Source organism: Diabrotica undecimpunctata, chromosome 8 (assembly GCF_040954645.1).
Source record: "Diabrotica undecimpunctata isolate CICGRU chromosome 8, icDiaUnde3, whole genome shotgun sequence".
NCBI classification, from domain to species: domain Eukaryota; kingdom Metazoa; phylum Arthropoda; class Insecta; order Coleoptera; family Chrysomelidae; genus Diabrotica; species Diabrotica undecimpunctata.
The window spans coordinates 122,826,880-122,849,637 of record NC_092810.1 but is presented as its reverse complement, the minus strand read 5'-3'; the positions used below and the strand labels follow the sequence as shown (position 1 = coordinate 122,849,637).

Here is a 22,758-nt window from a genome sequence, read left to right as displayed (position 1 = left end):
ATTCTCCATTAAATATTCTATCACCGAGCATTGGATGCACCCAATACTCTGAGAATCTCTTCTTAATTTTACTCCTTCGTTATATGAAAGCAAGAATAACATTTCTGAAAAATTTTTGAATTGTTTCACCGCTTACTTCAATAGTCAAATATGAAATTTAGTACTAAATCTTTCGAGAATAGTCCGTCGGCTGTTCCTAGTCTGCGCCATCTTCACCAAGACGAGTGTTTACTTGGTCGGAAAGTGAATTAGCTAGGTAATCACTTTTAGTCAAGCAACAATTTTTAACTGGCAGTCATTTTAACAGGAGTCAAGTCATTTATGTTTAGTTTGGTTTGGCATTTCAGCATGAATAGACTAACTCCTGAACAACGCTTCCAAATTATGCAAATGGAGTCCTACGCCGATATCGAATAAGTATAGACGCTTTTTGATCGATCCTAGCCAATTGTGAAATTTACATAGTAATAACAATCGTAAAATTCTTACACTGCACTATTATACAGCGTTAAAGTGTTAGTTCATTGTGCATCGAAGAAATAAGACCTGTGGAATTATATCAGCTAATTATGGACACTAGTTTTTATCATCAAAGGTAATTATCAAAACCTGAAGCGGAACAGGTCCGTATCTAGGATAATCAAATGGTATTGGAATTATCTCAATCTACTTCACAACCACCTCTATCTTACTCAGCTGCAGCCAGTAAACAACAAGAATCAATCTATCCATTTAAACTACAAGACATAGTTTTCAATTATCTTAATATTGTCAAATAAGAAGAATACTTGTTAGCGATAGGCACTTTAGTAAGTCTAAAATATATTCTTTCTTCACCAAGAATCACCAACAATCGTATCTGTATTTATTTATCAAGCAAACAAATTGTAGATGAATTTTTTTCAATCAGTGAAGGTTTCATAACTGTAAATAATATACAAATTACTCCAAGTGAAAGACTCTTAGTATCCAATGTATCTCCCACTATCCCGCATAAGATAATAGAGAAAGAACTTTTATCTTTAGGGCTAAAACTAATTTCATCAATGTCATTTTTGCGAATAGGAACCACCAATCCGGAATACAAATATGTACTTAGTTTACATCGACATATTAACATATCCACTCCCATAATGCCAATTCCCGATTCCATTGTTATTTTGTATGATAACATTAACAATCGAATTTTTTTAACGCTAGACAATGTATATTTCTTTTGCAAACTTGGCCACATTTCCAGTAGTTGCTCAGTAACTATAAATAACTCAGATTCAGCTATCCCAACTAATACATTTTCAAACAGAAATAAATCTACTGCAGTATCTTCAGCAGCAACGACTGCTATGACACCTTCAACAACGAGTACCTTTACAAATATATCAAATACCACATCCGTCATCTGCAAAAACACCATGTACAACCCCTCTTAATAACGCACGATACATCGACTACAGTTAATGCAATACCAGTACTATCTAAAACAAATAAGGTATGTGCAGGTAATATGGCCACCTTAAGAACTTTTGTCCGTATTTGTGGCCAACTATAATTTTTTTAAAAAGTAACTGTTATTACATTTACATGGGTTATCTAAATATATATTTATTGTATAATTTTTCAAAAATTGATAAAAATATGATATTTATGACTTAATTAAAAAAATACTGCTATTGGCCATATTACCAACATGGTGTCGCTAATATGGCCACTCTACAGAAAGTAAATTTTTATATCTAATTATGAAGCTTAACACAAAATAGAATAAAATAGTTTCAGATTTTTTAACAGTTTTATTACATGTTAAGCAAATACAGTACAGAAACTTAATATTGTCTTATTTTTCACAATCAGGGCATAAGAACGTATCAATTTTGTCTTTAGCTGTGAGACCCATGCACTCTTCGTGGATATAAGTGCTACATACGCTACACAGTCTCATATCTACCATCCTGTCTTCCTTGCATAATTTGCAGAATCAAGATTCTTGATTTTTTGTTCCCTTTTTCTTAGCAGGCAAGGTCTTAAATTTGTTTTTTGGATTGGGTAATTTTCGTAGCATTGACGAGACTCTTTTACCATCTGTAGTATGCGTATTGGCTTCAATATTTTCTGAATCACTTTTTCCAATACATCTACCGAATAAATCTTTAGTAACAACTTGGGCTCGACTGTTGATAGCTGGTTTTCTAGGCTTTTTGTTATCGTTCTTTATTGCTGCATTTTCAGGTGTTTCGAGCATAATTGTGAATGAAGTATTTTGGATGTTTGAGAAATCACTGTAATCGTCTTCTGAATCAATATCTTCATCACTGCTAGAATCATTCAAACTAAAGGATAAGTCAGAGTTGCTACTATCAGTGTCTAGAAATGGTTTTTCTGTGCGATTCTTCGGTTGAAAATCCGAAGTAGAGGGACGACAAGAGTTACTACTATCAGTGACCAGACATACTTCTTTTGAGTTATTTTTCGGTTGTAATCCCAAAGTAGAATGACAACGGTAATATTTTTGTTGAATGCCTGAAGTTGATGGCATGGATAAATCATCTGCTTTATTACAAGCGTTAGTTTCTGATAATTTGACATTCTCTTTATCTTCCTGATATTGGTATGTGATAGTACTAGGGGCAAACGCTATCTCTGGGATAGCTTCTGGGTTGAATGGATAAATTTCCGTTGAAGAAAACCCCGATTTTATATTAGATGGTGTCATTGTTTTGTCCCAAACTGTAGAAAAAATTGACCCAAATCTCTGTTTGGTAATAACACGATCGCTATGAATAGAATAATATTTCATAACTTCATCATCCCAGTAATATTCAAAGGCTCTAAATACAGCTTTGTCCATTGGTTGGAGCTCGTGAGTAGTATTACTAGGTAAACAGTATAGAGTAATTTCGTATCTTTCGGAAGTTTCTACAATAGTGTGATCCAAATGGCATCTTGCACCATCAAATATGATAATACATGGACCAGCAACCTTAAATTTTGAAAAGTGTTGAAGCCAAACTGAAAACGTTTCAATATTCATGCTACCTTTTGCGGTCATTTGAACAACAGCACCTAGAGGTAGTGAGTCAACCCATTCTGGCTTACTACGTTTACCCTTAAAAAGTACCATTGGAGGGATTGCTGTACCGAGAGCATTACCACAAGAAACAATGGTAACACTTTCTCCATGTTCGTTTGCAACAACATGTACTCTTCTAGCCCCTTTTTGCGCCAAAACTTTCTGCTGGTGGTGAAGTGTTAACCTGCAACCTTTCTCGTATACATTATATATCCGTTCGGGCTTATCAAGTATGTCCATTTCTCTTAAAATACCTTCCAGCTTAGTAAAATGATCTTTTACAATAAATTTATTAAGCTTTTGTGCCCTAGCCAGATCTTATGGCTTCACAAATTCCGATACCAAATACCTCTTCCAACTTCATAGGAATTCCTACTCCTTGGAAATAAGCATTCCCCAATCCGACATATCCTTGAATATCTTTAGAAAGAACGATACTTCCTACTCCTTAATAAAAAATACATTTATCAAAAAAATTACAACATTTTGTAACTTCTATCACGTATACACAGATGCCTTCAAAACATCTGCTGAATATGGGTCAGCTATCGTTACTTAAAATATTACACTTAAGTATAAACTACCATTCTTAAGCTGCATACATATCGGCGAGCTATATGCCATCTACCAAGCTCTGACTCATATTAACTCGGGTAATATATCCAAAGCTCTTATAATTACCGATTCCCTCAGTTTCATCAATACCATTAACCAGTTGTTCACAATACAGTGACAGTTCAACTTCAAAACTTCGTGAAGTGCAAACATATGTAAAACCGTGGAAATATCAAATTTCCAACAGTGCTCATAAAGTCGTTCTTAGTGTGCGTTCATAACGAGGCGCCGCCCCTCGATCGGACCATAGAATGGTATTATATTATCATCGCCACGTAAAATAAATGCATTATTTTAAATGCGAGCGTTCACTGTCAGTGCTATGCTCTAGGCGAGGATACCATGCCATGGTCTCCGTAATGAACGCACCCTTTCTCGACTTCGTCAAGGACATACCCGACTTACCCACGGGCATATAATCGGCAACACTAATCCTACTTTATGTGACAATTATAATGTTCCACTCAGCGTTAAGCATGTCCTTGTGTCCAGTGTCCAAGATACCAGTTTCAAAGACAGACCAATCACATCATCGGATCAACAAGTGAAATCTTAGGAGGAAAATGTAAAATTGAACAATTGGTAAAATTCCTTAAAGCCATTATTATACTTAACAAAATTTAATATTTTTAAGTCAATTATCTCATGTATATGTTTATATGTCGTTAATAACCTCCGAGGTTGATGTGACAATGTTTGTAAATAAAAAAAAATATGCAAATTTATTTAAAAATCATGGTTCTATTTGAAATACGTATCGCATTCTACTTTTATTTTATGGTTAACATAATCGTTCATCAGAGCAATTTGATTAACCATGGAACGTTTTTGCATCAGAAATGATAATACGCATCCAATGCGTATTATCATTTCTGAGATACAGATGTACACTGCGTACAGAACTATGCTGCGTACGCACTGTTGCTGCTGTAGAGCGTAGCATAGAAGAAGGCCCGAATCAATAGAGAGTTATTGCAAAGTTAACAGTGCCCGCGTTGCACTATTTACACCGCGCTATTTCGACAGTTTTGACATGCGGCTGACACATCACAAATAGAGATATTGCTTGAGCTTATGCATACTTTGTTGCGTTATTTACGTTGTTTATGTTTTCTGTTCATTTGTTCCCAAAATATTGAAAATAGAGCATGAGTTAGAAGCACTTATTTTAGCAAATGCTCATGATGATGATGTAGAGTTCATCATTTTAAATAACATTGTGGGAGAACATGTATTACATCTACAAAATCAAGAATTTAATTTAAAAAACATGTTGCAAGTAGATGTAAGAATAAATTTTAGGTTTAGCAGACAAGATATTCCTACATTTGCAAGAGCTTTACGCCTACCAGATATTATTCGTACCAATACTAGAAACTCTGTTAGTGGTAAATGCATTTGCATTCTACATTACTTGAGTGATAAAGCCTGCATGTCCCAGCAGGCTTAAAGATCTTCAGCTTTTATTCAATTTGTCACCTCAATCATTATCTCAAATTATTAATTATATTGTTGCATTATGCTACTGTCTGATGTACTCATTTTTGAAAATTATTACTAATAAACTTGGTTTAAATGAAAGACAAATACCATACATAACCTGAGAAAGAAAATAGCGCAACGAATTCCGCACAGCGTAACGGCTCCCCTAATAACGGCAGGCCGTATTTTCAATAACGCAGCGTAAGCCAAATATCACATCTGCGCATGCTCTACTGTCAAAATAACGCGTGCTGTAATACAGCAAGTGCAAAATTGACTCTGCAATATCTCTCTAATATATCATCGTGCACAGCAGTTGGACATGTTTCCATCCATTTTATGGAAGATTTTGCGAAAAAATCTTGATTAGCCTACTTAAAAAATCAAACTCGTGCAAGAATGAAGCAACACGACCATCGCGTTGCGAATACGAGCAATGCGTAAATTTGGTGAAAGGGTCCAAAACGAGATTGCCTTTGATGCCGACTTTTACATATAATCGAATTTTGTTTACCGATGAAGCTCACTTTTGGTTGAATGGCTACCTCAACAAACAAAACTATCCGGCTTGCATAATGATATAACTCATTATATCTTTCACTAATTTTATTAAATTAAATTAAAACTTGTCTCAAAACATCTACGATGTCAGAGTTACGTCTGTCACTAACAGTTTTAAAATCCATGGCAATATATATTGAGCAGACATAGAATATTCGTTTTGTCACCTGTTATAAAATAGAAATAGTTACTAACATGCAAGTATTTCAGAATATTTTACCTCAAGTGTAAGAATTCCTCACTTTCTGTTATTAAAAATTATTAAATTTTTCTATTCATACTTCTATATATAAATTAAATATTAAATATAACTAGTTTTTAAATAATTACAAAAAAAATTAAACAATAATAAATAAAATTCTCCATAATAAACACTAACGAACGAAATAATTGCTTCCTCCTAGTCGCGCCCCTGATTTGAGTTGTGAATAAAAGTTGCAAAGAAAGCTCTGAAGTATTGTTAGTATCGTAGGAATCATTTATCAGCACTACTTATCAACGTCGATGTACTTGAATGGACACTTCTTGCATTTTAAATGGACTGATTAATGTAATGAAGAAAACAAATTAAATGCACGTTCTCAGTCTATCGAATCGAGAACATGGGTGCCCGGATAAATGCAGAATTTATTCTAAGAACCGCATTTAGTCATTCCACATATAAATTAAAATTGTAAAAAGTTTTATTACTAGTTATTAGAGTAGCATATTATTATTAGATAAAATAGGTTGACTTTTAGATTTTGGAACGTTGGAACGTTAAAAGAGTTTAGGGATCTACTTTTAGTATATTTTTTATTATGTATATAGGATGCACCGGAAATATATGTAGTGGTAGCTAAGAACAGAATTTTTTGAAGCGAAGCTTTTATTAGTTTTCTCTATAGTAAAATGCAGATCAGATCTTCGTGACTCGAAATAGTTGGAAGTTTAAGTAAATTTACTCGACAACGGGAGTACGTTATATAAAATGTAAATATTTCATTTAATTATGAAACAAAACTATATATTTCTACTAATCTTTTATTTATATCATGTCAGTTAAATATTTTTTATTAGAATACTGGATTATAATGAAATAGTGGTTAATATTCTCCCACTTAATCAATTTTGCTAATCAATATTTTGCTGTCTTTACTATACCATTTACATTGAATTATAATAGCGTCTGTGCCGTCTTGCCAATTTTTTTCGTAAGTTTCAAACATTTTAAATTAAGTAATGTACAAATTTTTCACAATGTGAAACAAAAATTTAAAACAATTTTATTTTAGTATTATTGAAAAGCTTCTATACTGGCGTTGTATTACTTTTTTCTCTGTAGTGCAAGCGAAATGCTGGAGCGAGCGTCACTGAACTAGCGCCATAAGAGGGCGTCGTTACAAGTAGCCTCATAAAATAGCGGTTCTTCACATCGATTCACTATTCTTGATCAATTCGTTTCTAGTCAATATATATATTTATTCTACGCAGGTTTAAATTAATAACAAATAACTTACAAAATACAGACATAAAAATATTTATTTATTTAGAAAAATATTTTATAAATAAAATATTCGATTCACAACGATTGTCATAAATGTCATCCGATTAATAACAAAATTGAATCATCTGTTAATATTTTTAATACACTTGTTTTAAAATACTTTTATATAAATACAATTATTATTTTTAAACATATTACTTCGTTTATGCAATTGTAAATAATTAAATTAACTATCAAATTATATTTATTTATATTTTATTACAATTTATTATTTCGTTTGAATTTGACGGGTCTCTCAGAACATGAGAAATAAACAACGTATGCTTTGTTAATATGTCAACAGGTGGCGTTAGGAGCAAACATAATAATTCATTAAACTATTTGAATATAATATAATATGAAGCCTACACGGCAAAAACGATGAAAGTCAATTTTTATGGTAAAAGGGAATATTGTACCAATATATTATTATTGTAATCTTTATTTTATTATTATGACCGTTTGTCATTTAAGTATCATCAAAATATTTTTCTTTATATCATAGTCATATATATAATAATCAAAGTCTGTCTTATGTGATATCTGCAGTTGTTCATGCCCTAACTCTTCAATCAAATGGACAATGTGCAAATACATTCATCTGTTATGCCGAAAAGAAAATATAGACACCAATTCTATCGCTTCTGTTGGTGCAGCAGGTAATTTTTCCTTATAATTTCTAAATTTTTCTTTTCTTTTTTAAAAATATATATTCTTTGTTAAAATATTTTCAATGGAATTACTATTGATTAAAAATATAAAACAAGTAAGTTATTCTTACTTAATTTTAAGTTTTGTAATGTTGAGTTAAATAATGTTTTTTTAATATTTTTATTATGTTTTTTAAGACATGGAGCCTGATGTAAGCGCTTCACTACATATTCATCTTGACAATGAGATAATTCTCAATTAATCGAAATTTTATAGTAATGAATTTAAGCTAAGGTGACAAAAAAGAAGATTTTGCGAAAGAAAAAATAATTGAACAATTTTTGAATGCCACTGAAAAAATTCAAACCAAAGAACAACTGGAAATTCTTCGCAAAACTGTAGCTCCACTAGCCCATAACTTAAAAGCTCTTGAGAATGCAGCTCAAAAAAAATAACTCTTTTGAGTAAAAATAACATACATAGTAAAAAAATTCAAACCCAGCGACAATTATACTCCACAAAGAAAGCAAAAAAAAATTCAAAAAATAATTCTCTAAAAGGACCCGCTGCAAATGAGGCCATAAATATAACAGTGTCATTGTTAAATAATAAATAAACTTTATTTTAAAAATGTGTTTTATTTATAAAAGACTAGATCAGTTAATTGGTGTTCTTAAATTTCAATAATAATTCTAATTTATCGAAAATCTAATAATTATTTTAATACTATCCGAGGCTTCCCAGAAAAACTTCTGCACCTTTTAAGGATTTGTGAGAAATTTTTCATTTAAACTGTGTTCGAATAATGTTATTACTTTCATAAAATATAAACTAAATTGAACAAAAAATGTCTACATATTATATAGATCCATAAGACTGCTAAAACTGAAACAATCTTGTAAACAGCCTGAACAATCCAAATTAACTTTAAATATATTGTTCTACAAAGGTATACAATAATTAGCGACCCTATTTTTAATTTTTCAACAGATATACTCAGTATAATGAGCTAAATCGCCAGAAAAGTGAATAATATTGCATATTGGTTAAATCCTAGAAGACATTAAAGTGCCTTTGAAAATTTGAGCTTTACTAAAGAAATAATAGTTTTTAAAAAATGTCATTGATATTTTCAAATTCCTCGCAAAATTTCAATCCAAGTAAAGTTCAAATATAGACATTTTATAAACCAATACTTAATAAAGACGACACATAGGTTAAGTTGTAAATGTAAATATACCTAAATAAAAATCTGCTATGATCCAGTGTATTACAATGAATAAATACTGTATGGACGGTATTTGATAAACAAATGGTCAAGACACAGTATATTGCTTAAAAAGAATACCGAATAGGTCCGATTTAAAATTATAAATATTTGTTGCGCATGAGTTCCTGTACCGGGACGATTTTTTGTGAGACTTTCTAGGTTTCCGCTTGTTAAAAACGCTGAAAGTCCATGTGAAACACTGCAAAAACGTTGTTTTTCTGCGCGGTCGCTATACGACGCACGGTTAAAAAGATTAGTCATTCGTCTCGTACACTTGCAAGTAGGCGGTTTAGTTTAGAGTCTGTTTTGTTTATGTCCATCTTCAAATAAGTAGTAGTGTATTTTAAAATATTATAATGGAAAGAAAGACAGACACTGTAAATTCTGACAGCTTTGATGAAAGTACTGTGCAGAACTTAAACGTGGGATCTAAGAAGAGAAAAAGAGGTAGTGGAAGGTTATGTTAAGCAATTGAGGTTAAGTTCACACGAAATATTGCCAGATTCTAAGTGCTCCCGGTACAAATGCTTTCAACAGATTGGACTTTTGGAAAGAAATACCATTATTAAGGAATTTAATAGAATGTCGAGCAGAGATGAGCAGAACAGTTACTTGACTGGTCTTGTATCCATGACTTTAATACAGAACTGCAGACCACCAAAAAATAAAAATGATGCCAAGTTTTGCAATAAAGCATATTTTTATAAAGTAAGAGTTCAGTGTGCGGTTGATAACCATAGTAACTGTATTGAAGTTGTAAAGATTATTTTGCCTACCACATAGGGTATTATTATAGGGGGTTAAAAGTTGGGGACAGAAATTATTGGGGTGGAGATAGGGCAAGTAAAACAAACCGAAACGTTGCGAACGGCCACTCAGGGTTTATTAGGAGAACTGGGTCGTGAATAAGTGAATGACCAGGGGACTGAAATGGGGTAACTACAAAAATGAAACAAAAGAGGTACGTACATGAGTCTCCTGGACAAACAATCCACAGGAAGGTTCTCAAAGCTATTTAAAATGGATGCCACCTTGAAGAATCTTCCTGTTGGATGAAAGAAAAGGTTCTTCCTTCCTAAAAACAGAAAAAAGGGTGAGAGAGTTTAAGAGAAATAAACAAAATGGTTTAGGGAAAAATTTAATATTTATTACTGTCTCACCACAAACAGTTACAAAAGTTAATAGTACAAAAATATTATATTAATAGTTACAAAAAAATAAATACGATAACAAAGAAAAACACTTACTATGTTCTATCAGTTTCCAAACACTAGAAGTTAGAGATACTACAAAACTTACAATTGTTAATGGGCGACAATTTGTAACGGAAATAAATTATTACAAATGAAAAAATATCTTTTTAAGTGAAACTATGCATAGAGGTTAACCTTTTTTTTTAAACAAAAAAAAAATCTCAAATATGATTAGGTATTTATCAAATGTCAAAAATAGTGCTGTCATATGTCAATACTAAATTTAAAACTGAGAACAATTAAAATGACAGCTAAGCCACACCCTAAGATCTACAATTTTAATTATTACAATTTCTTAAACTGTTATAAAAGCAATTATTATTAGAAAATGTTTACTTTTCCTTTGAAAATCAACTCAAGAGCTACCTGGATTTCACTAAAAATTCTGGGGTTAGGAACTGGACTTACACTCTCTGCCACACGAACAAATTGATCTCCAAACTGCGAAAAATAATCTGAAACGGCTTCTTAGAACAAACAAATTGAGGCTGAAGTTGCCACTGGACGCAAACTTTGGAAACTCGTCTCCCTAAAAACTCAACAATGGAACATGTGGGTATCTTTCAAATTTGTTAAAAAACGCCGTTTTACAAATATCTCAGATGAGAGACGGCATACAAATAAAAAACAGTGATTACTCTTATCAGAACTGACACATTACATTGAGTATAAATCACTTTTTCTAACCAATTTGCCGATTCACTTAAACTACACAAGCCGTCGTCTGTTCTCAATGACCAATCTTTCAAACCTTCATAACTGCAATATTAACTGCTTACCAAACTATATATTTTCCATAACATAAGACGAAAAAACGAAAAGACTTACAAATTTGACGAAAAATTTGGACTAACCTGAAACCAATTGCCCCTGACAGCGGCCTCAGCGAGAGTGATGTAATTCTCTTTAAAATTCATTCGCTAACTCGGTAAAAACTAAACGTATAAACGGGAATATTTATTTAACGCGCAATATCCTAAAGTGACTCTCGATCAAAGAATGCCGAAGAAATATGCATCTATGATATATAAACAAAGTCTAAAATGTGTTTATTATCGACCTCGGCGACGCACAAAGATTTAACTTGTACGGTCCTCCTCCTCCTAAGTGCCTTCTCTGTTGAGGCGATCAATATGGCAAATTTCTCTCTATTCTGGGCTTGATGAATTAATTCATTTCTTTTTGTGTGGGTCCAATCTCTGATGTTTCGTAGCCAAGATTTTTTCTTTCGTCCTATGCCCCTTTTACCGTCAATCTTGCCTTCTAATAAAACCTGGAGCTGCTCAAATTCCCTATGGCGCATTATGTGTCCTAGATATGACGTCTTTCTAATTTTGATAGTATTGACCAGATGAGGGCGTGTGTTCATTGCTCTCAGTACTTCTTCATTCGTAGTTCTACTGGTCCAGCTTATTCTTAGCATTCGGCGGTACATCTACATTTCAAAATTTAATTTGTTGACGTCATACGACGTGTATTATAGAAGACAACTTACTTTTTATTCTTTTATTATTCACGTGCTGTCTACTGGCGATTCCTACTTTTATTGTTACCCCGAAAATGTCGCAGCTAAAGGATCAGAGGAAGTTATTTCGTTTTTGCATAATTATATATTTTTGCAGTTATACTCCAGTGTAAGGGATTTACTTATATTCTGCGACTCTTGTGGAGGTCAAAACAAAAATCATAAACTCTTTAAATTCATTCATTACGTAGTTATTTCCACAAGACGACTTGACAACATTAAAATGATTTTTCCAATAAGAGGTCATTCATACTTGGAGTGTGACAGGAATATGGGAGTCAGTTCAGTCAGTAACCAGTAGATTAAAGCTGAAGCTGTTGAAGATTGGTTGGACGAATTTAAGGGAGCACGCCCAAAACCTAGCCCATTAAAGTCCTAGAAGTAAATTAGTCTCTAATTCACCAATGGACTCAGATTCTTTCATCCAGTTTTAAAACAAAATGCCCATTTGCTATTAGACCTATTCGAGAAATAGTTTGTGAAGCCATTCATCCTCAATATATTTTATTTAGAACAAGCTACAATGGGCCTTTCAAAACTTGTGATTCGTACCAACACTATTTTACCAACTGATGATATGTCAGGAACCCAAGAATTTTTTTACTCAAAAGAGGTTATACAGGTAATAAATTTTTATTTATACCCACTTTTCTTTAATATTTTATTTTCAGATTTGTTGCCAATTAGTTTGGAAAGTGAAAGGACTTACAACACCTTAAGCAGTTTTGTGGTAATGCTGCCAAACATTTTTTCGATAGCCTCGCTCACAACACAACGGAACTAGGGACAAGAGTTAGTCTTGTAAATAAGAAACAGGCTGCAAAAAAATGTGATAAGAAAAAATAATATAAAAAAGACAATTATTGCTTTGAATAAAAGTGACCTTTATCGTTTTTGCCGTGTAGGCTTCAATTTATTTAAAATATAAACAATAAATAATGTATCCCTTATGTATCGGTTTTTAAGGACTGCGAGTAACAGTCATAACTGTATTTTATTTAATGTATATTTGAGCAGATCAAATGCCTTTTTGTAGTCGATAAAACAAGTATACACATCACAGTTAACATCCCTGCATCTTTGCATAAGCACTTGGAAAGCGAATAGAGCCTCTCGGGTGCCTAATGAATCGCGGAATCCAAACTGCGTCCATGATAGTTGTCCTTCGCATTTTTTATATATTCTGCCGTGTATCACCTTCCAGAACGTTTTAAGTAAGTGGCTCATTAGGCTAATTGTTCTGTAGTCTTCGCATGTCTTTTTTAAGGTTTAGGAATTCTGCATAAAACTCGTCAGGCCCTACCGCTTTACCATCTTTAGTTCTTTTAATAGCTGACGTGACTTTTTCAATGGTAATCGGGGGTCCTGTTTGGCACTCAGTGTTTTCAATGGTATTCTGCCTTTCATCTGCAAAAGTAACTTCCACATAATTCTTCCAAGTGTCTAGTTTTTCTTCCACAGTTAACAGTGGTTTGCCTTGGTTATCTGCCAAACACCCAACTCTTCTAGGTTTGTATAAGCCTGCGGCTTCTTTAACTTTTTTGTGCATATTAAATGAATCGTGTTTATGATGCAATTGCTGTATTTCCTCACACTGTTTTCTTAGTTGTGTATCCTTAGCTATTCTAATAGCTTTTTTAATCTTTTTATCGATTCTTTTGTATAATGGCATTTTTGAACTTTCGCCTCTCTTCCATCATATCTAGAATCTCATTTGTCATCCACGATTTCTTCTTTATTTTTGGTGGTTTGAGAAATTTCTCTCGTACGTCTTTTGAAACTATATGTAATATCTAGATAGTCGACTGTAAAGAATGTAGGCCAATATTTTGTAGGTCACGTTTAGGAGCGTAATTCCTCTGTAGTTGTCACATATTGTTTTTTGTCCTTTAATAGGTACGTTCTAGTCTTCTGGTAGTTTACCTGCTTTCAAATCAGTTTTATATACAATAGGTCAGATTTGGTGCGCCATGTTTTAAAAGCTTAGAAGAATTGCCATCTGCTTCAGGAACTTTGTTTTCTTTAAATTATTTTGGTGCTTTGATGACTTCTTTATCTGTTGGGTTGTTATTTTCTTCCTTTTGTGTTCAATATCTTCGAGTCGGACGCTCCTTACAACCTAGCCCACTTCTTATATTTAGTCATTCCTCAAAGGTTTTTGTCAACTTTTCAGTATCTAGTTCTGATGACCAATGATCTCCCCTATTTTGTTTCTAAAGAATAATATAATCCAATATTGTTCTGAAGCTATTTTATAACCTTAGGTTGATAATCTAGGTTTGAATTCCTTTCCATTCTGGTTAATCCATTTGTAGAATTTTCGCGTCTTTATGTGTGTGTGTATGTTATACTTCTCTAGTTAATTTAGATGATTTTTAATATGCCCTTTCTTCTCTCCTTTCATTATTAATTCTTGGTCTCGTCTTAGCTGACTATACTCTTCCTTTACTTGTCTTGTTCATCGCCCCAAGTCTTAGATATGCTTTATTTTTTCTTTGCGCTGCTTGTGCACATTCCTCATCGTACATTCCCTACCCTTACCTATCTTTGCATTAAAACCTTTACGTCATTTCTAGGACAGTTCTTATATAATACTGTCCAGTTGTTGGTAAAAGTCTACTTTTACTTCATCCGGCTTCTCCTGAGTTGGTGTATGAGCGTTTATTAATGAATACTTAAAGAATTTACCTCTTACTTTTATTTTGCATATCTTTTCTTAAAACTCTATTATAAGGTGCTTTACTCTTCTGTTCACCATGAAGCTTCTTTATATATCGTAAAATTCTTTTTTTTAATATTTCTTTTCCCAACCATCTCATTTCCTAAAATAAAATTATATCACTTTTATATATTTCTTAATTACCAAAAGAGTCTATAAGGCTCTATAATCCTCCGACGTCCTAACAATAAACTAGTAATGGGGATGAAATTGGTTTTTTCCTTCTCTTTTGAATGATTCAATTGTTGGTACACCATTTTTATATTTTTTGGCAATGTCTTTTCGCATTTATTTTGTCTGTCTTTTAATTATTTGCAAGCTTTACTGAACATATCTATTTGTTTGATCAATATTTATTTTGATTGTTGAGTTCTGTAGTATGTTTTTATTCGTTAAAATGTCTTTAGCAACACTATTATTGGAAAAAATAACTCTAAGAGGAGGTGACTTAGTACCTGTGTTCTTCCCTACTCGAATAACTGTCACTACATCATCCATTGCTTCATCTTTTCCTATTTGCTTCATAATTTCCTCGATTTTTAATCTGTCTTGTTTTATCCTTTCTTTAATATTCAAAGAATTTGTCCATATTTTAATATTCAACAGAATGTCAACTTTTGGTTGTATCAATGTAAATCTACCCGTTCTACATCAATATCGTTCGATGAAATAAAAGTCCAAAATTATCAACAATAACTTCTATTCAAAAATTACAGGCAGTTTTAAAATGAAATAATTCTAAAGAATATATCGGTGGTAAGTTCACAAAGGTACTGATTTTACAATCTTTTAAATTAATATAAACATGCCATGGCTTCTCCGAAATAAAAATATAATCAAAGCGGGAAGTCGTTAAATTTAATTACACATTCTCGACGTGAGATATAAACATAAAAACCACGTCGCCCTAATATTTAGAATAAACATCTTTTGAGTGCGTCTTATGCTTAATAAGCAATAATACTCGACTTAAGCCATAAATAATAAAATAATCTACTGAGTTTCTCTGACATCCTCCCACCTGAGGCAAAGTTACAATAAGAAACGTGACTCACAAACAATCAGAGACAAAAAAAATAAAAGAAAACCTACTACACAAGAAACAGAAACAATAACACACAAGAAAATTAAAACATTCTACAAACTAGTTCATAAAAAAGTCAGTATATCTAGCAGATGTTTTAACCTTACGCCCACTCCGCGTAACGTAGCGCGTATCACTTTTGTGCGTTTCGGGTACTCTGCTTTTAGACACTCCCGTCTTCGCGTCATCACACTCGTTTGCACTTTCAACCGCGCGCACCTCAACTTCTTTCCACTGGGCTCGAGAAGAGATGCCTGGATCGTTGTTTCCCTCAGAGTCCAAGTTGTTCGAATTGCCCTCTCTTCGGATAGAATTGACTGTGCATTCCAAAGGGTACAAGCGTTGCACAGGTCTCAGAAATTGTCCCCTTTCGGTATTAACTCTCACAAGTCGCACTTGCTTATCTTTTCCAGGAAGAAGTTCGACTACTCGACCAAGTGGCCAATTGATTCGCTTATCTTGATCATTGCCAACCAAGACCATGTCTCCCACTTTAACTTGTTGGCTACTTCTTCCTTTAAACCATAACTTTAACTGGCCTAAATACTCGTTGCGAAACCTTCGTCGAAGATCATCAACCAGTTTTTGTCTGTACACCACTTTCCTAGATAGAGCCTTTTGGTCAACAGCATCACAGTCTGGAACCCCACTCTCTGTCTGGTCTCTAAGAAACATCATGGGTGTTAAAGGTATCAAGTCGTTTGGGTCATTAGAAGAGGTAAGTGGCCTTGAATTGATGATGGCTTTGCAATCGCAAATTACCGTCATTAAACTTTTGTAGTCTAGCGAGGCCTGTCCTAACACTTTGCGCAATAACTGCTTCAAAACCCCCACAAGTCTTTCCCAAAATCCTCCCCACCACGCGGCCGTAGGAGGGTTAAATCGCCATTGAATACGTTCGACACTACTGCTCTCGGCGATTTTCTCAAAGTCCACTCGAAGAAAGGCATTTTCAGTACCAACAAAATTGGTCCCATTATCACTATAAATAGTCTTTGGACGACCCCGTCGGGCAATAAAGCGTCGTAAAGCCTGCATAAAACTAACAACCGATAATGCAGTACAAAGTTCAAGGTGTACGGCACGATACACGGCACATGTGAAGAGGCATACCCACACCTTTTCCCCAGTCCTCAGATATAGAGGGCCTGCGAAATCAACCCCTGTTATTTCAAACGCGTTGGCATCTCGAACACGATCAACTGGTAATGGAGGTGCACTCACGATAAAAGGTTTGGCATTTTGTCTCTTGCACACGACACAATTGGAAATTGCAGATTTTATAGTCCGACGTCCTCCTAGAATCCAATAATTTTGACGTAATCTGCTCATAAGTCCCTGTGTCTCACTATGACATGATTTTAAGTGTTCTCTGAATATAAGCTGATTGACCAAAAAATGTTTGGCAGGCAAAACTATGGGAAATAGAAAGCTTTTACAGTCGTTTCTGTTACTGATCCGTGACTTTAGTCGAATTAAGTCATCATCATCTTTGTAAACGTCCATGCCACATAGTCGTTTATCGTTCTTATCGCAGAGGGACTCCTTTTGCACTATACGAAGAACAAAAATTTCGGCTCGGTCAATTTCCTCGGAGCATAAGTGACCTCTGAGTCGATCTTTATTTCTTGAGTTATGAAGAAATCGGAATATCCATTCACACATACGGAGAGCCTTCAGATATTGGGAAAAGTAACCAAAATGCCAATCATCTAATGACATCTTCGAATGCTCATCTTTAATTAATGTGGCAACCAATTTGACCTTCCTCTCTTGATTGATCTCATCTTCATTATAATCCAGATCTACTTGAGGATCAATCGCCAGGTCCTGATAAAGCCATTGTGGCCCCTCCCACCATCTTGATTCGAGTAACTGCTTGGCTGAACAACCCCGCGATGGAAGGTCAGCAAGATTCAGTCTACCAGGAACGTGGTGCCAGTTTTCACCATGAGATAATTTCCGTATCTCTGACACACGATTCCAGACAAATGTGGACCATTCCTCGGGTCTCCTTATCCATGACAGTACGGTGGTCGAGTCACTCCAGAAAAAAGATTTCATTTCAATGTTGAGGCTTTCCTTGACAGTAGTATATAGCCTTACACCAATCACCGCAGCCATTAACTCCAGACGAGGTATTGACAGCTTTTTTATTGGGGCTACCCTTGATTTAGCCGCTAAGAGATGTACGAATACACGCCCGTCCCTAATTCCTCTCAAAAATACCACAGCAGAAGAGGCTTCCTTGCTGGCATCGCAAAATGTATGAAACGTCCAGTGTTCTGCTTCCTCAGTACCAGCGTTTATCCACCTAGGTATCTTTATTGCATTTAGATAAGAAAGCTGTTTTATCCAGCTACGGAAAAGAGTTTCCAGTTCCTCGTCAACCGGCGTGTCCCATCCCAGTTGCTTCTCCTATTTTTTTGTAACCACAGCTTTGGTAGTAGGGTGACTGGGCAACTGTAACCTATGGGGTCAAATATTCGTTGTGCTTGGGATAGCATCAATCTTTTGGTTACCGATTTACTTAAAATCTGTTCGATATCTTCGTCGTCTTGGTTTATAGATAAAGTGTCAACAGAAATGGTTTCCAGAAAAAGTTTCTTTGCTGCTAATGCGGTTTCATCGCGAGTCTTCCTTTCCATTGGATCATTTATGCCTAGTACGTCGAGCTCCCAAAGATTCGTAATAGGGGCATTATTGACAAAAAGAGAGAGCGAGATCATAGATAAGTTACTATGCGTTTCAACTGGTATCTTTCCCATTAGAGTCCAGCTTAATAGGGTCTCTATCGCTACCAAGTTACAATTCAAAATATGTCTTCTTCCAGTGTAAAGTTTGCCCGCGATATCTGATCCTATCAAAAGTTCAATTGGAGTAGAATCATATGAGTCAGATATTTCAATATTTAATTTACGAAGGCTCTTTCGTCCAGGGCCCATCGAATATGGAAGATACACTATTGCAAATAACAGCTTGATCCAGTGTTTCAAAGGTACAACTATAAGTATCGTGATTTAATTCCACGTCATAGCAATCATGATTTTGCATCAAATTACTTCCTCCGAATAACCCATGAACGAGACTAATTTTTCCTTTTGACTGATATCCCAAAAATTTAGCTGTCGCCTTCAAAATATATGATTTCTGCGATCCAGTATCAATCAATGCTCGCACATGTCTCGATTTACCTAAATGAGTCATTTTTACGCGCAGCGTCTGCAAAAAAACCTGTGTGTTCGTATTAGAACTATTCTCAAGTGCCTGATCGACTTTCGCTACCGTATCATCTTGTTGTTTTTGCTCCAAATTATTTGCCTTTGTTCTATTAAATGAAAGTGTCGGACACATTAGAGAAACATGTGATCTACTACAAACTAAGCAACTTAAATGACCTCGACATTTTCGAGCTTGATGGCCAATTTTTAAGCATCGAAAGCATGCACCCTTTTGTGCCAAAATATTTCTTTTTTGCTCGTAGGTCAACTTCTGAGCTTTAAAGCAGCCAGTACTGTCGTGCGAATTTTGGCAAAAAAGGCACTTCGTTGTCACTTCTGAATTTATTAGACCCATTGCCGTAGAAAAGTTTTCTTGTGGTATCCGCGATTTGTGACTAGGCCGTTTAACATCTCTATTTGCTGCACTAGGTAGATCAAAGCCTTCCACCGCTAAAGAAATGTGCTGTTCATTATCGACTTCCTTTTTAAAAAAGTGCATGAGATTGTTAAGTCGATTTTCTATAGTAGAAACGCCCACCGTATTTATAAAAGCTTGTGATCCAGCGACCTCGGGTCCCTCGGGAATACGTTGCCAAACTCTCAATAGTTCCGATGGTAAACACGATTCTACTAACGGAAACAGCATCGTTGCGTAATTATCTGATTTTATCCCAAGTGTCTCTAACGCCCGTAATTGAGTTTCGAGATTGTCGTACAACAAAGATAGATCCCTTTTATTGCCAGACGAGGTGTTATTAATTACTAATTTTAGCAACTCCCGCACGTATACCTCTATTTGCAAATCATCCCGCCCGAATCGCGAAAGAAGACAGTCTACCATTTTACCATAATTGTTCCCAGTGGCTGGAAAACTATCAACTAACTGTCTTGCCCGACTACCCATTAACGTACATTGGACCAGATATTCCACTTTATCATTTAAATCTATATCCGGATCATTATGTATCTTTTGAAACTGGGACCAGAAGGGCAACCAGTTTCTGATATTTCCATCAAACTTCTTAAGTTCTAGAGTAGGTAATTTAAATTTACGCCTACCTGATCTGCTGCCTACACTACTTTCCGAGGCCATGGAGTCTACCTCTTCACCTGGCTCGTCCCGCGGCTTCTGTAGAAAATCCTCAGCCTGTGTGTTCAGGTCGGTAAATTTCCTTAGATAAACTTCGCTACCATCTATCTCTGCCAACAAGTCTGCTTCACTTTCATCACTTTCCAACAGACACTGGTATATATCGCTGTCAACTTTCCTTAGATCCTCATATTTTTGTTTCAAAATTTCTAAGGTCACCACGATTAAACGTACCTTTCCTTCCGGGAGCCGACAACAGCTCTTCCAACTCTTTCGCCGATTTAGTAAAGGTGGTACGGAGTACTTTACGGTGCTTTTTGTTTTGATCCATGATTCACAATGCACACTTGAACAAACTACACACGTTTATCGGAACAACAACAAATTAAACGTGCGGTCAAGTGTGTCCGGTTAGATCACTACACTTTCGGCACACCCGATATACTCAAAACGATTATTCCCGTAAACTGCTCGTCCTGTCACGGTCGCCAAATGTTGGTTGTATCAATGTAAATCTACCCGTTCTACATCAATATCGTTCGATGGAATAAAAGTCCAAAATTATCAACAATAACTTCTATTCAAAAATTACAGGCAGTTTTAAAATGAAATAATTCTAAAGAATATATCGGTGGTAAGTTCACAAAGGTACTGATTTTACAATCTTTTAAATTAATATAAACATGCCACGGCTTCTCCGAAATAAAAATATAATCAAAGCGGGAAGTCGTTAAATTCAATTACACACTCTCGAAAAGATTCTCGTGAGATATAAACATAAAAACCACGTCGCCCTAATATTTAGAATAAACATCTTTTGAGTGCGTCTTACGCTTAATAAGCAATAATACTCGACTTAAGCCATAAATAATAAAATAATCTACTGAGTGTCTCTAACATCAACCGTAAACCCTTTAATAAAGATAACGTTACTGGTAGATGGTAATTACTTATCTACCACTATCACTTAATATTATGGTTTTAACATTAATTTGCTGTTGATATCGTGGTAGGAAAACCAAGTCTTCGAAATTCAATAAATGTATTTAAAAACAAATAAAAAAACTTCTAAAACCAGTTTATTACCCTTTTCTTAATTTTTATATTGACGACGTACGTTTGACTTTTTATTTAATTCGTAGATATTGAATGTTGACACCTGTGCAAAGAACCAGCTGACCGAATATGAAAACAAAATTTTAATATGATAATTTTTCCTCAGAAGAAAGCGAAATAAATTATTTTTTTAGAGATACGTCTCTGAAGTCCCTCAAAGATGAAAGTATTCAGTCACTCAATTGTAAGAAATAAGTACGAGCCGGATTTATTTTGTAACGACGAATCGTCGTCTTCAATAGCGGCAAGGCCTGCAACACTCATTTTTATTTCAAATCGAATACATTACGGCGCAATTATAAAAGTTCGACGGACTTCTTTCATAGCGACAAAAAACCCTCAACCAGATCATATACAATACATTTTAAAAAAAGCAAAACCGTTGACGGTAAAAAGATAAAGAAGAAACTTATATGTTCTTTCCTTGGTGCAAAAAATTGTTGTTTGTGTAGCGACTTCAGCGCTTCAGGAATTTTTGGATAATTATGTAATAATGGATGAGAACGGGTCTTTTGGTCTTTTCGTTCATGTCACTGAAAATCAACCGAATAACTGATTTGACTTTTTAAAATGATTTTTTTATTAAATCGTATAAGGAATACGAAAATATTATTTGAAAGCCGATTTTAAAAAGTCCAATATACATTAAACGGAAAACGATTGATAAAAAAGGGTCTAACTAAAGCTCGTTCTTCAGATTTTCAGCAATTATATTGTTCAATAATCATTTTGGTCCTTCCATTTTTTATTACCCACTTTCCTTTTCCATTTTGTTTGTCGTACTTTGTAGTCACTCATCCTCATGACATATGTAAACGGTCGAATTTATTTTTCGCATTCAAAATTTTGTGATAGTGTGATTGCATCCCCTAGTATTGCATCCCCTAGTATTTAATGTTTGCTGATGATTCGAGGTTAGTGGGAAACATAAAAACAAAAAAATATATGGCGAGTACAGGAGCAGCGGAAAGAGACGCTGAAAGAAAAAGTTTTTAGACTTAAATAGAACAGTTCTTTTGGAAAGGGAGTTACTATTACAAATAAAATGGCTAAATGATTTTAAAATGTAGTTTTACGATGGCGTCAGACATGCGATAGTTGGCAAATACTAAACAAGTGCTTGTCAAATATTAAATATTTGAATGCTTACGAAAGTGTTCGTTAAACGGCTAGCACCTTGCACCACATGTTCGCGACTTTTCGTATATCGAATCTCTTTGGAAACAAATATATTCTAGAAATATGCTTTATTGTCACTGAAAATTGTACAATTGAGACCACCGCTAATTTATTTAGAGCCGCCGTAAACAAAGTTATTATTGCCAATATGATCGCCAACGTTCGATAATCGGACAGGGTACTGAAAGAAGAAGAAATGAACAAAGCTTATAAAAAGTAAAAAAAAAATAACAATAGCAATTTAAAATTTACTTAAATTATATAAATCGTCATTATCACAAAATAAAAGATAATAAAATTTACAATCCATTGCAAAATAATTTGCAAATTTGTTTAACAAAACCTTAGGAACGAATAAGTTTATATATATATATATATATATATATATATATATATATAT

General features: G+C 34.3%; 2 protein-coding genes across 2 annotated transcripts; both read right to left on the bottom strand.

Moving 5' to 3' along the window:
- Positions 1-3,374: 3,374 nt before the first annotated feature.
- Positions 3,375-18,520, bottom strand: LOC140449096 (uncharacterized). The gene is made up of 3 exons (XM_072542238.1): positions 18,275-18,520; positions 15,860-18,170; positions 3,375-3,514 (listed from the first exon to the last, which is right to left on the bottom strand). The coding sequence occupies exons 1-3, from the start codon at positions 18,518-18,520 to the stop codon at positions 3,375-3,377; spliced, it is 2,697 nt and encodes an 898-aa protein (XP_072398339.1).
- Positions 18,521-18,668: 148 nt separating this feature from the next.
- Positions 18,669-20,394, bottom strand: LOC140449095 (uncharacterized). Its single transcript, XM_072542237.1, has 2 exons — positions 20,298-20,394; positions 18,669-20,236 (listed from the first exon to the last, which is right to left on the bottom strand). The coding sequence occupies exons 1-2, from the start codon at positions 20,392-20,394 to the stop codon at positions 18,669-18,671; spliced, it is 1,665 nt and encodes a 554-aa protein (XP_072398338.1).
- Between the last annotated feature and the right edge of the window lie 2,364 nt (positions 20,395-22,758).

Bases quoted from the DNA above. Each gene is read 5' to 3' on its own strand.
- LOC140449095 (XM_072542237.1), bottom strand. From the start codon at position 20,394: ATGGATCAAAACAAAAAGCACCGTAAAGTACTCCGTACCACCTTTACT. The intron at 20,237-20,297 runs GTACGTTTAATC...ATCTAAGGAAAG, and splicing joins GTCGGCTCCCGGAAGGAAAG to TTGACAGCGATATATACCAG.
- LOC140449096 (XM_072542238.1), bottom strand. From the start codon at position 18,520: ATGGGAAAGATACCAGTTGAAACGCATAGTAACTTATCTATGATCTCG. The intron at 18,171-18,274 runs GTAACCAAAAGA...ACAAAAAAATAG, and splicing joins AACAGATTTTAAGTAAATCG to GAGAAGCAACTGGGATGGGA. The intron at 3,515-15,859 runs GTAAGGTTAAAA...TTTTTTATTAAG, and splicing joins CTACGTTACGCGGAGTGGGC to GAGTAGGAAGTATCGTTCTT.